The sequence below is a fragment of the Mauremys mutica genome, chromosome 4, assembly GCF_020497125.1.
Source record: "Mauremys mutica isolate MM-2020 ecotype Southern chromosome 4, ASM2049712v1, whole genome shotgun sequence".
In the NCBI taxonomy this organism is placed as follows: domain Eukaryota; kingdom Metazoa; phylum Chordata; order Testudines; family Geoemydidae; genus Mauremys; species Mauremys mutica.
Window position 1 is genome coordinate 147,452,190 of NC_059075.1, and position 11,006 is coordinate 147,463,195.

At 66.1% G+C, this 11,006-nt stretch overlaps 1 protein-coding gene across 2 annotated transcripts; it reads left to right on the forward strand.

Moving 5' to 3' along the window:
* Positions 1–1,416: 1,416 nt before the first annotated feature.
* UNC93B1 (unc-93 homolog B1, TLR signaling regulator) lies at positions 1,417–10,618 on the forward strand. 2 transcript variants are annotated; one of them, XM_045017222.1, is made up of 12 exons: positions 1,417–1,502; positions 3,138–3,268; positions 3,587–3,728; positions 4,707–4,860; positions 5,378–5,539; positions 5,737–5,866; positions 6,453–6,546; positions 6,800–6,924; positions 7,799–7,981; positions 8,235–8,508; positions 8,748–8,866; positions 9,335–10,618. In XM_045017222.1, exons 1-12 carry the CDS (start codon positions 1,487–1,489, stop codon positions 9,635–9,637), a joined length of 1,833 nt encoding a protein of 610 aa, XP_044873157.1. In that variant the 5' UTR covers positions 1,417–1,486; the 3' UTR covers positions 9,638–10,618. The 2 variants fall into 2 exon arrangements, with proteins under 2 accessions (XP_044873157.1, XP_044873158.1); XM_045017223.1 differs by lacking the exon at positions 1,417–1,502 and adding an exon at positions 1,774–1,877.
* The last annotated feature ends 388 nt before the right edge of the window (positions 10,619–11,006 follow it).

Genomic DNA, 11,006 nt, shown 5'->3' on the forward strand with positions numbered 1-11,006 from the left:
CAATGCCCCAGGTCAGCGCTAGGGAGCGCTGTGACACAGGGGGCTCGGTAGGGGGCACCCTCCCCTGACAGTCAGCGCTGGCCCAATGCCCCAGGTCAGTGCTAGGGGGCACTGTGACACAGGGGCTCGGTAGGGGGCGCTCTCCCCTGGCAGTCAGCGCTGGCCCAATGCCCCAGGGCAGCGCTAGGGGGCGCTGTATCACAGGGGGCTCGGTAGGGGGCGCTCTCCCCTGGCAGTCAGCGCTGGCCCAATGCCCCAGGTCAGTGCTAGGGGGCGCTGTGACACAGGGGGCTCAGTAGGGGGCGCTCTCCCCTGACAGTCAGCGCTGGCCCAATGCCCCAGGTCAGTGCTAGGGGGCGCTGTGACACAGGGGGCTCAGTAGGGGGCGCTCTCCCCTGGCAGTCAGCGCTGGCCCAATGCCCCAGGGCAGCGCTAGGGGGCGCTGTGTTGAGATCCTTTGGGAACTCCAGGAGCTGGGTCTTGAAGAAAAGCTCCAGATATCAAGAGCTGGCGATAAGATTGGCACTTGCTGTGTCTGTACTTACGAGAAAAGGGAGCAGGAGGCCACACTGCCCCATCCCCATCCCCATCCCCAAATGCAGGCTGCTCCAGCTCTTTCCCTCTGAGATTTCCCCAGTGCCTAGAGACCGCCATGGAGATCAGGGCCTCCAGCCGGGCAATGGCCAGGACTCTCCCTGCCATGTGACCCTGGGGAGGTGTGGGGGCGGTTCCTGTGATCCCCTCCTGTCCCGGTGCACCACCAGGCCAAGATCTAAGCCCGTCTTTGCCCCCTGCTGCAGCTAGTGACTGGGACTGGTCCCCTCCCCTTATGCAGGCCCTCCAGCAAGTATGTGTGTGTGTGCGGGGAGGATCCTTCCTATTCACCCCCAAGGGAGGGGGAGGGTCAGCCCCATCTTGCTGCCAGTGGATCAGAGCCAATTTGCTCCCAGCACTGATCCCAAATTGACCCCAACACCCTTGGGAACCGGCAGCACCTAGTGTGGGTGCCACTTCCCGCATGGGAAAATGATGCCCCCTTAACTCTGCCCTGCTGGGTGCTCACCTCGGGGGCCATGGGGTATTTGCTGGGCAAGTCCCCACTGCTGCCCCTGCAGGGGGCAGAGTTAAGGAGATGTGGGCAGAGTTAAGGTGATGGAGGGGCAGCACCGGAGCTGAGTCCTCACACCAGTAGCAAGTGCCCTTGTATCATCACGATATTCCAGGGCAGGGGCTGTAACTGGGCGTCCCTCAACAATCAGATCCTGGGGGGCAGGGGGACGCAGGAGGGGGAACGGATCGTACCCCCCTATCTCCATCCCAAGGGGCAGCCTTGATCGAGGCAACAGCGCGGAGGCTGGCCGGGCGGGTCCTGCCACTTTAAGACATGCCCCCCCCCGCCTCTCGGCCGAAAGGGGAAGTGCTGGCCGCTCCCTCCCCCCCTCCCCCCCCCCAGCCCGGACCGGAGCCTGCGGGATTCACCAGCGCCATGGAGTCAGATACCGGTGCGGCCCCTGGGCTTGATCCCCGCCACTCTGCCCCTCCCCTGCTTTCCCCCTGCACCTTCTTCCCTCCCTCTCCCTCTCCCCCCGCCCCTCCCCTGCCTTCCCTCCCTCCCCCCTGCCCCTGCCTTCCCCCTGCACCCCTCTCCCCCCCATTCTCCTCCCCCTGTTCTTCCCCTCCCGTCCCCAGCCCAAGAACCCCTGCACCTGCCCCAGCCCCACGTGCTCCTCCCCGCCCCCCCCCCCCGCTACAGCTACCGCCCCCGCCGTTGGTGCCTCTTGTTGGGGCAGAATCTGCTCATTTTGGGGGGTTTCTGTGTTAGACGGAACTTCCTGAATCCCCTCCCTTCCCCCAAACCAGGGGGCTGCGGGTCAGGGGTGAGGGGCACCGGCGGTGCTGTGGGGGGAGCCCAGGGCTGGGATAGCAGGGGGTGTCGGGAGTGAGGGGCACCGGCGGTGCTGTGGGGGGAGCCCAGGGCTGGGATAGCAGGGGGTGTCGGGAGTGAGGGGCACCGGCGGTGCTGTGGGGGGATCCAGGGCCAGGATAGCAGGGGGTGTCGGGAGTGAGGGGCACCGGCGGTGCTGTGGGGGGAGCCCAGGGCTGGGATAGCAGGGGGTGTCGGGAGTGAGGGGCACCGGCGGTGCTGTGGGGGGAGCCCAGGGCTGGGATAGCAGGGGGTGTCGGGAGTGAGGGGCACCGGCGGTGCTGTGGGGGGAGCCCAGGGCTGGGATAGCAGGGGGTGTCGGGCGTGAGGGGCACCGGCGGTGCTGTGGGGGGATCCAGGGCTGGGATAGCAGGGGGTGTCGGGCGTGAGGGGCACCGGCGGTGCTGTGGGGGGAGCCCAGGGCTGGGATAGCAGGGGGTGTCGGGCGTGAGGGGCACCGGCGGTGCTGTGGGGGGATCCAGGGCTGGGATAGCAGGGGGTGTCGGGAGTGAGGGGCACTGGCGGTGCTGTGGGGGGAGCCCAGGGCGGGGATAGCAGGGGGTGTCGGGAGTGAGGGGCACCGGCGGTGCTGTGGGGGGATCCAGGGCAGGGATAGCAGGGGGTGTCGGGCGTGAGGGGCACCGGCGGTGCTGTGGGGGGAGCCCAGGGCTGGGATAGCAGGGGGTGTCGGGCGTGAGGGGCACCGGCGGTGCTGGGGGGGGCTCCAGGGCCAGGATAGCAGGGGGTGTCGGGAGTGAGGGGCACTGGCGGTGCTGTGGGGGGATCCAGGGCTGGGATAGCAGGGGGTGTCGGGCGTGAGGGGCACCGGCGGTGCTGTGGGGGGAGCCCAGGGCTGGGATAGCAGGGGGTGTCGGGCGTGAGGGGCACCGGCGGTGCTGTGGGGGGAGCCCAGGGCGGGGATAGCAGGGGGTGTCGGGAGTGAGGGGCACCGGCGGTGCTGTGGGGGGAGCCCAGGGCTGGGATAGCAGGGGGTGTCGGGCGTGAGTGGCACCGGCGGTGCTGTGGGGGGAGCCCAGGGCCGGGATAGCAGGGGGTGTCGGGCGTGAGTGGCACCGGCGGTGCTGTGGGGGGAGCCCAGGGCCGGGATAGCAGGGGGTGTCGGGAGTGAGGGGCACTGGCGGTGCTGTGACCAGGTCGTGGCACTTTTCCCCATTCCTGTCTCTCTCTCTCTCCCGTGTCTGTGGCCCTGCAGGCGGCAATGTCAACCCAGCGATGGAGAAGGACCCCGATCGCTACCAGGAGGCCATGGGCAATGGGGTGGCAGCAGACGGACTGGTGGCGGGAGCTGGTGACATGCCTGGCCTGGATGTGGGGGAGGTGCAGGTGAGACCCCAAATCTCTGCTGAGCCTGTCTGGCCCTGCGCTGTGTCCTGGCAGCTGTGGGCTGAGGAGGGTCAGAGCCGAGCTGGGCAAGGGCCAGCCGGGCCCCTCAGGGCATCCAGCCCGAGGGGTGTCACTGTCTGGCAGGGGTGGGGATGGGGATTGGTGGGCAAGGAGTGCAGCCGCTGTGCTGGCAGTTCCAGAAGTGCTGGCAGGGCCCCTCCACGGAGCAGCGTGGGGAGCAGAGTGAGGGGCTGGCTCCTGGGAAAAGGGGTCCCGGGGCTGGCCCCACCTCCCTCATGGCTCCCTGGTTCTCCTCAGCTGGACGACTTTGTGGGCGCCAACCCCGACTATAACGAGGAGGAGGAGGAGCGCAAGTACTTCCGCCGCAAGCGCCTCGCCGTCGTCAAAAACGTGCTGGCCGCCAGCCTGGGCGGGATGCTGACCTATGGCGTCTACCTGGGTATGGCCCGCCCACTGCCCCCCAGGCATCTACCTGGGTATGGCCCACCCATTACCTCATACCAGCCCCACCCACTGCCCCCCAGGCATCTAGCTGGGTATGGCCTGCCCACTGCCCCGCCCACTGCCCCCAGGCGTCTACCTGGGTGTTCCCCGCCCACTGCCCCCCAGGCATCTACCTGGGTATGGCCCGCCCACTACCTCATACCAGCCCCACCCACTGCCCCCCAGGCGTCTACCTGGCTATGGCCCGCCCACTACTCCCCCCCGCCCACTGCCCCCCAGGCATCTAGCTGGGTATGGCCCGCCCACTGCCCCACCCTGCCCCACCCATTGCCCCCCAGGCATCTACCTGGGTGTGGCTGGCCCACTTCTCCACCCCTCTCCTGGACCCACCCAATCCCCCCAGCCTCGATGGGATGCTGACCTACAGCATCTACCAGGATATGCTCCCCCACTATTCCTGCCACCCCACCCAACCCTCAGCCTGGGTGTCTCCCTGAGTATAGCCTACCCACTGCCCTGCCTCTCCCTGGCCCCACCCACTGCCCCCTACCTGGGCATGATGTTGGATTACGGCATCTACCTGTGTATAGACCACTGTTCTGGGGGGCCCCTCCTGCTAACTCTGCTGCTGGGTTTTTCCTAGTGCCCCCACAACTTTTCCTCTGTGTCCCCTCCCCTCCCCTTGCAGATACCTGCTGGGGAGTCCCTGCCACTCCACTCACTCCCTGGGTCCTGCCTCGCTGCCCCTCCAATCCCAGGGGAGTGTGGGGAGGAACGGAGATGGGTCAGATCTCAGCCTGATTCCAAGCATCCAGGGCCCCTGCGTGGCAGCCCCTTGGCCCTGGTAACTTCCCCATCCTTTCCCAGCCACCCCATCCTGCAGGCTGTCCCTCTGGGTTCAGCTCCCCTACACGCTGGGCTGGGCTCATGGGATGCAGGGCAGGATTCACCCTGGTGCGTCCGGCCCCCCCAGGCCTACTGCAGATGCAGCTGATCCTGCACTATGACGAGACGTACCGGGAGGTGAAATACAGCAACATGGGGCTGCAGGACATCGACAGCAAGATGCTGATGGGCATCAACGTCACCCCCATCGTGGCTCTGCTCTACACGCCCGTCCTCATCAGGTACCTGCCCTGCCCACCAGGGCTTTGGAGCGGAGCCCGGAGCTGGAGCGCGGAGCAGCTCCGGAGCAGTGGAGCTGCAGGTTTTTGCCTGGAGCTGGAGTGGAGCTGGAGCACAACTCCAAACCTCTGCTGCCCACTAGCCCAGTCTGCAGCCACTGCACCCTCCAGAGTCCGAGAGATCCCACCCCCCAAGCCAGCCCCTGCCCTGGGGCTGATCAGAGCTGGTGCCCCCTAGAGGGGAAAGGCCCCATGTCCCATTCCCTGCCCCCCTGAGCCAGTCCCTGCCCTGGGGCTGATCAGAGCTGGTGCCCCCTAGAGGGGAAAGGCCCCATGTCCCATTCTCTGCCCCCCTGAGCCAATCCCTGCCCTGGGGCTGATCAGAGCTGATGCCCCCTGTGGTGAGCAGACCCAAGTCCTATCCCCTGAGGCAGACAGAGCCCCATGTTTCCCTGTGGAGGGGGTTGGGGGAGGACATGGGGGTCCTGCTGCTGACCCAGCTCCCCATGTGGCTGCCCAGGTTCTTCGGCACCAAGTGGACCATGTTTCTGGCCGTGGGGATCTACGCCCTCTTCGTCTCCACCAACTACTGGGAGCGCTACTACACGCTGGTGCCCTCGGCCGTGGCCATCGGTGTGGCCATTGTGCCCCTCTGGGCCTCCATGGGCAACTACGTCACCCGGTGAGCTGCCACGGAGCAGGGCCCCACCTGCTGGGGGGCGGGGGGCCCTCGGGTAATGGGGCGTGGGGGATGGGCACTCGGGTGTTGGCATTCCTGGGGAGGAGGGGGTGTGCCCCCCTGGTGGGCACTGTGTGGCTCACGAGGCTGCTGCACCACACTCCCCTCCCCCATTTCATGCTCACAGTCGCCCCCTGCAGGATGGCGCAGAAGTACTACGAGTACGTGAACTACAAGGAGGAGCATGTGCTGGAGCAGGAGCGAGCCCCACGTGGTGCCTACAACACCTACATCATCGTCTTCCAGAGCCTCTTCTACGGCTGCTTCCACGTGAGGGCAGGGCCTGGGGTACTGGGGAGGGGGCAGGGAGACGGGCCCAGGGCTAGGCGTAGGCATGGGCAGGGAGGAGGGCTGGGCCTTGCGGGCTGGGGGTACTGGGGAGTGGGCAGGGAGGTGGGCTAGGCACGGGAGCTGTATTGGGGGGCATGGAGCTAGGCTGGGCGTGGGAGGAGAACTGGGGGAGGCTGGGCGTGGGGGGGTGCCGGGGGGGCAGGCAGGCTGGGCGTGGGGGAGGCGCTGGGGGGGGGGCAGACAGGCGGGCTGGGCGTGGGGGAGGCGCTGGGGGGGGGCAGGCGGCCTGGGCGCGGGGGATGCAGGGAGATGGCTTGGCGCGGGGGCGCAGTCTGGCTGCAGCTTGGCTCTCGTGTGTTGAGAAGCCGGAGGTACAGCTGTGCCAAGTCCAGGAAACGCAGTGGGCTGTGCTGGCACGGGGGCTGGCCTGGGCAGTGCTCCTGTCCCAGCACAGAGCTGCGGGTGGAGTGGAGTGTGCTGGTGCCACTGGGCTGCAGTAGGAGACCCCCCCACACACACACAGGGACAGGCCCGGCCTCACCTCTTCCCCGTTCCTGTGTTGCAGCTGAGCTTCGTCTGCGCCCAGCTGCCCATGCTTTTCTTCCTGAATTCCTACCTGTACGACCTGAACCACACGCTCTGCAATGTGAAGAACTGCGGTGAGCATCTGCGGAGGGGCGGCATTACCCAGCCAGCGCAGACTGGCTCCTCCTGCCCCGTCCTTATCCTTGCCACTTCCGCTCCCCTCACCCAGCACTCCTGCCTGTTGCTCCCTGACACGTCTCCTGGGCATTGCCCCTGCCCCCTCCTCGCTGCCGGAGCACCCGCCCTGAGTCCCACGCCCCCCTCTAGGTGGGGCTCTGAGCGCCCCCTGCAGGCCGACTGGGCTGTGACGCCATTTTTGCTCCTCAGGCACGCTGAGCAAAGGCATGCTCCCCGGCTTCAACGCCACCGTGCTGCAGAGCCTGCCGCGCAGCATCAACCTCATCATCGTCGAGAGCGTGCTCATGGGTGCAGCCTTTCTCTCCATGCTCATGGTATGGACTGGTGGGGTGGGGCAGTGGGAGCAGGGCCTTCCTCTCCATGCTCATGGTATGGACCAGCAGGGGAGTGGGGGGGGGCCTTCCTCTCCATGCTCATGGTATGGACCAGCAGGGGAGTGGCGGGGGGGCTTGCTGTCCATGCTCATGGTATGGACTGGTGGGGCGGGGCGGGGCAGCGGAAGCGGGGCCTTCCTCTCCATGCTCATGGTATGGACCAGCAGGGGAGTGGGGGGGGGCCCTTCCTCTCCATGCTCATGGTATGGACTGGTGGGGCGGGGCAGCGGAAGTGGGACCTTCCTCTCCATGCTCATGGTATGGACCAGCAGGGGAGTGTGGGAGGCCCTTCCTCTTCAGGCTCGTGGTATGGACTGGTGGGGTAGGGCAGCAGGGGCGGGGCCTTCCTCTCCATGCCCATGGTACAGACCGGCGAGGGGGAACGGGGGGGGTTTCCTCTCCATGCCCATGGTACAGACTGGACCTGTTGAGAAGGGATCGGGGCAGGGCCTTCCTTTCCATGCTCATGGTATGGACTAGGGGTGGGGCGTTCTTCTCCAGGGTCATGGTACGGACCGGTGAGCGGGAATGGGGGCAGGGCTTTCCTCTCCATGCCGTGCCACCCCTCTCCATGCTCACCATCAGAGCTCCCCCAGGTGGGTGCAGTGGGGTCAGGGAGCCCACGGTGGGAGCTGTGGAACAGGGCAGTTTCTTGAGAGGGGGATTGGTCTCCTCAGGGCTATGCCCCCCCCCAACTGTCCCCCCACACCCAGCCTGCCCCACAGCCCTGGCCAGCTCCTCCCATCACTCCCTTGGCACGGGGTCCCTACCCCTCTGGGTTTCAGGGTCTCCCGTACTCACCCCCCGCCCCCAGGTGCTGATCCTGTGCGGCTCAGCCTATCGCCCCACGGAGGAAATCGACCTGCGCAGCATCGGCTGGGGCAACATCTTCCAGCTGCCCTTCAAGCACATGCGGGACTATCGCCTGCGCCACCTCTTCCCCTTCTTCATCTACAGCGGCTTCGAGGTGCTCTTCGTCTGCACCGGCTTCTCCCTGGTACGGCTGCGCCCCTCTCCGGGGACCCCCGTGGGGGTTGGGGAGGCCACAGCAGAAGGGGTGGGGTACAGTGCTCTGCTGGGGGGCTGCATGTAGCAGGAGGGGTGGGGGGTTGAATGGGGGTGCGCTCTGCTGGGGGAGCAGAAGTGGGAGAGGGGGCTGCATTGGGATGGAGGAGCGGGAGGGGTGGGGGGCTGCACTCTGGTGGGGGGCTGGCCATGCCATGCTAACCAGCATCTGCCCCTTACCTCAGAATTACGCTGTCTGCGCCATTGGCCTGGAGAAGCTGGCCTACATCATCATGGCCTACGGCTTCTCAGCTGCGGCCTGCTCCAGCCTGGCGCTGTCCATGCTGCGCCTGCCCCGCCAGGCCCCGCTGCTGGCCGGAGCTGCCATCCATGCCATCCTGCTCATCGGCCTGTTCTGCTGGGCTCCCAAGCCGCGTGGCCCAGGCCAGGCCCCCCTGCTCTACCTGGTGGCTGTGCTCTGGGGGCTGGGCAGCGCCCTGAACAAGACCAGCCTCAGCAGTGAGTAGTGGGGTTGGGGGAGGTGGGGTGGATCCTGGGCCCAATGCCATACGGCCCCTGCCCATTGCTCCCCATGATCCCCCCCCCCATGGGGGAGGCAGCCCAGTGGCTCTGGAATGGGGCTTTGGGTCCGTCTGTGCAATTGGAAGCCCCCCGGCCCCAGTGGACCCGGGAACTGTGACCCTGTCTGGCATTGGGGAGGAGCCGCTGTCTGATGCCCGCTGTCTGTCCCCCCGCAGCGCTCCTGGGGATGCTGTACCAAGACAAGGAGCGCCAGGACTTCGTCTTCACCATCTACCACTGGTGGCAGGCGCTGGCCATCTTCGTGGTGTACCTGTGGTCGGGGCTGCCCATGAAGGTGAGCGGGGGCTGCTCCCAGCCTGCTCTTCAGTGGGGCAGGGCACAGGGGGCTGGGTTCATGGGAGGTGCAGGCCTGACGCCACGATCCCCAGGGCGGGGAGGGTCCCAAGGGCAGGGGGATGTGGGACAGGAGCCATTTTCCCCCGCCATAGGGGCAATAACCCTGCTCCCCAGTGGGGCTGCAAGGACCTGGAGGCTCGGGCAGATGGGCTGAGACTTTCCTTTGGTTCTGGATCAAACTGGCTAGTTGTGGGCCTGGCCCCGGCCTCAGTCAGGACAAGCCCCTTCCTGGAACTGCCTTTCCCATCATTTTCCCCCTCTGGGTGAGGCAGGCAGCCTGGCTCGGGTGGTTGGGGTCACCCCTCCGCCCCAGCCTGTCCCCATCTCTGGGCCCAGCTGGTGGGGGGCAGGGGTGGGGGAGAGTCCAGTCCTACCCCTGCTCAGTGTGCTCTCGCCCATCCCCCAGGCCAAGCTGTCCATCATGCTGCTGACGCTGGTGGCCTCGGTGCTCTCCTACCTGTGGATGGAGCACAAGCTGGCACGGCACGTGCTCTTCCGCGTGCCCAAGATCCCCAAGCCGCGGCACAAGGTGCGGGGCTACCGCTACCTGGAGGCTGAGAACTCGGACGAAACGGGCTCGGAGGGGGAGTCTGAGCAGGACAGCGACGGCTCCCAGGAGGAGCGGGCAGGGCGTGGCAGGCAGCGGCACCAGCAGAAGTGTGCTTACGAGCAGGCCCTGGGGGAGGAGGATGGAGAGAACGTGGGCTAGGGGGCCGCCCATGCCCGCCACCATCACCAACTCACTGCAGCTTCCCCCCTGTTTTGCCCACGGGCAGTGGTGCTGGATTGTCCCCACCGCCCTGTGCCAGCTGGGCCTGGCAGCATCCCCCACTGGAGGCAGAGAGAGGACCCCGCACACCACAGTGACCCGGTGACTGCTCCAGATGGCACTGGAGCCCTGTTCTGCCGGGACTCCCAGTCCACTCCACAGAGCAGGTTTGCTATGGGGCTGTTTAGCATCAGCCCCTCTGGGCTGCTCCCAGAGCACCCCCTGCACTGGTCGAGGTCTCCAGGGGCCTTTGTGCTGTTGGAGCTGGTCAGGAATCAGGCCCAGTCTCCCGGAGTAGGCACCGGCTCGTGTCCACTCTGGACTGTGCATGGTGCTGTCCGTAACGGGCCCAGCCCAGCCCTGGGCAGTGCGTGGAGAGGCTGGTGCACTGTGGAGTAGTACTGTGGATACTCTGGGGCTTGGGATCTGCCCTCTGCCAAACGTGGAGTGGCTGGCCCTGATCGTTGCCCTTTGTGCTTGGGCACCAGGGCTGTTCCCATCTGAAAAGGGCAGCAGTCGCTTTTCCCAGCACAGATGGGGCCCACATAAGGGGACGATGCCAGTCCCCACATCTGTCTGCTCCTGGCAAAGCAAGGGAGGGGCATGGAGAGCCCTCTGCCAGTGCCCCCTTCCAGGGGGGGAAGGCCCAGCCCCACACTCAGCAGCCCACTGAGGTCTGGCACCTGTATGAGCGGGGAAGCCCATGAGGCCAGGTGCTGTAAATCCCTGCCCTGCAGTAGAGGAGCTCTGATTCCTGCTGCTAGAGCTGCTCTTCCGCATCCCAGCCCCATCAGCCCCAGCAAGAAGCAGAGCATATCGTGTCTGCAGGCTGAGTCCTGGGTACTGGACACTGCCCCCGACACCTCCCGTGTCCTACTGTGCTTTGTAAAGGCCCTTTCCCATTAAAGATCCTCTCTCTGAGCTGCCGGGACTGTGTGTATCTGGGCTGAGGGGGCTGCTGGGTTGTGTCCTGGGTGGGGAGGTCACTCACAGGCCAGATGCCCATCCATACTGGCATCTTGCCCCAGACCAGCTATTGCCAGGTGGGGCTCATAGTTGCCTTGCCAGGCTGGCTCCCTGGCCTCTCAGAGAAGAACCCAGAGGGGGAACTTTGCAAAGGGAAAGAGGCGGCAGGAGAGGGGACTCAACTCTGATCTTCCTCAAGAGGAGGGTGAAACAGTCTGAACCCAGAATGATGGCGGGGGGAGGTTAGGGTGACCAGATGTCCTGATAAAATCGGGACTGTCCCCCGCGTCCCGACCAAAGTATGGTCGGGACAACATTTGTCCCAATATTTTGTTTCAGGCGT

Bases quoted from the DNA above. Each gene is read 5' to 3' on its own strand.
- UNC93B1 (XM_045017222.1), top strand. The intron at 5,540-5,736 runs GTGAGCTGCCAC...CGCCCCCTGCAG, and splicing joins ATGGGCAACTACGTCACCCG to GATGGCGCAGAAGTACTACG. The intron at 6,925-7,798 runs GTATGGACTGGT...CCCCGCCCCCAG, and splicing joins CCTTTCTCTCCATGCTCATG to GTGCTGATCCTGTGCGGCTC.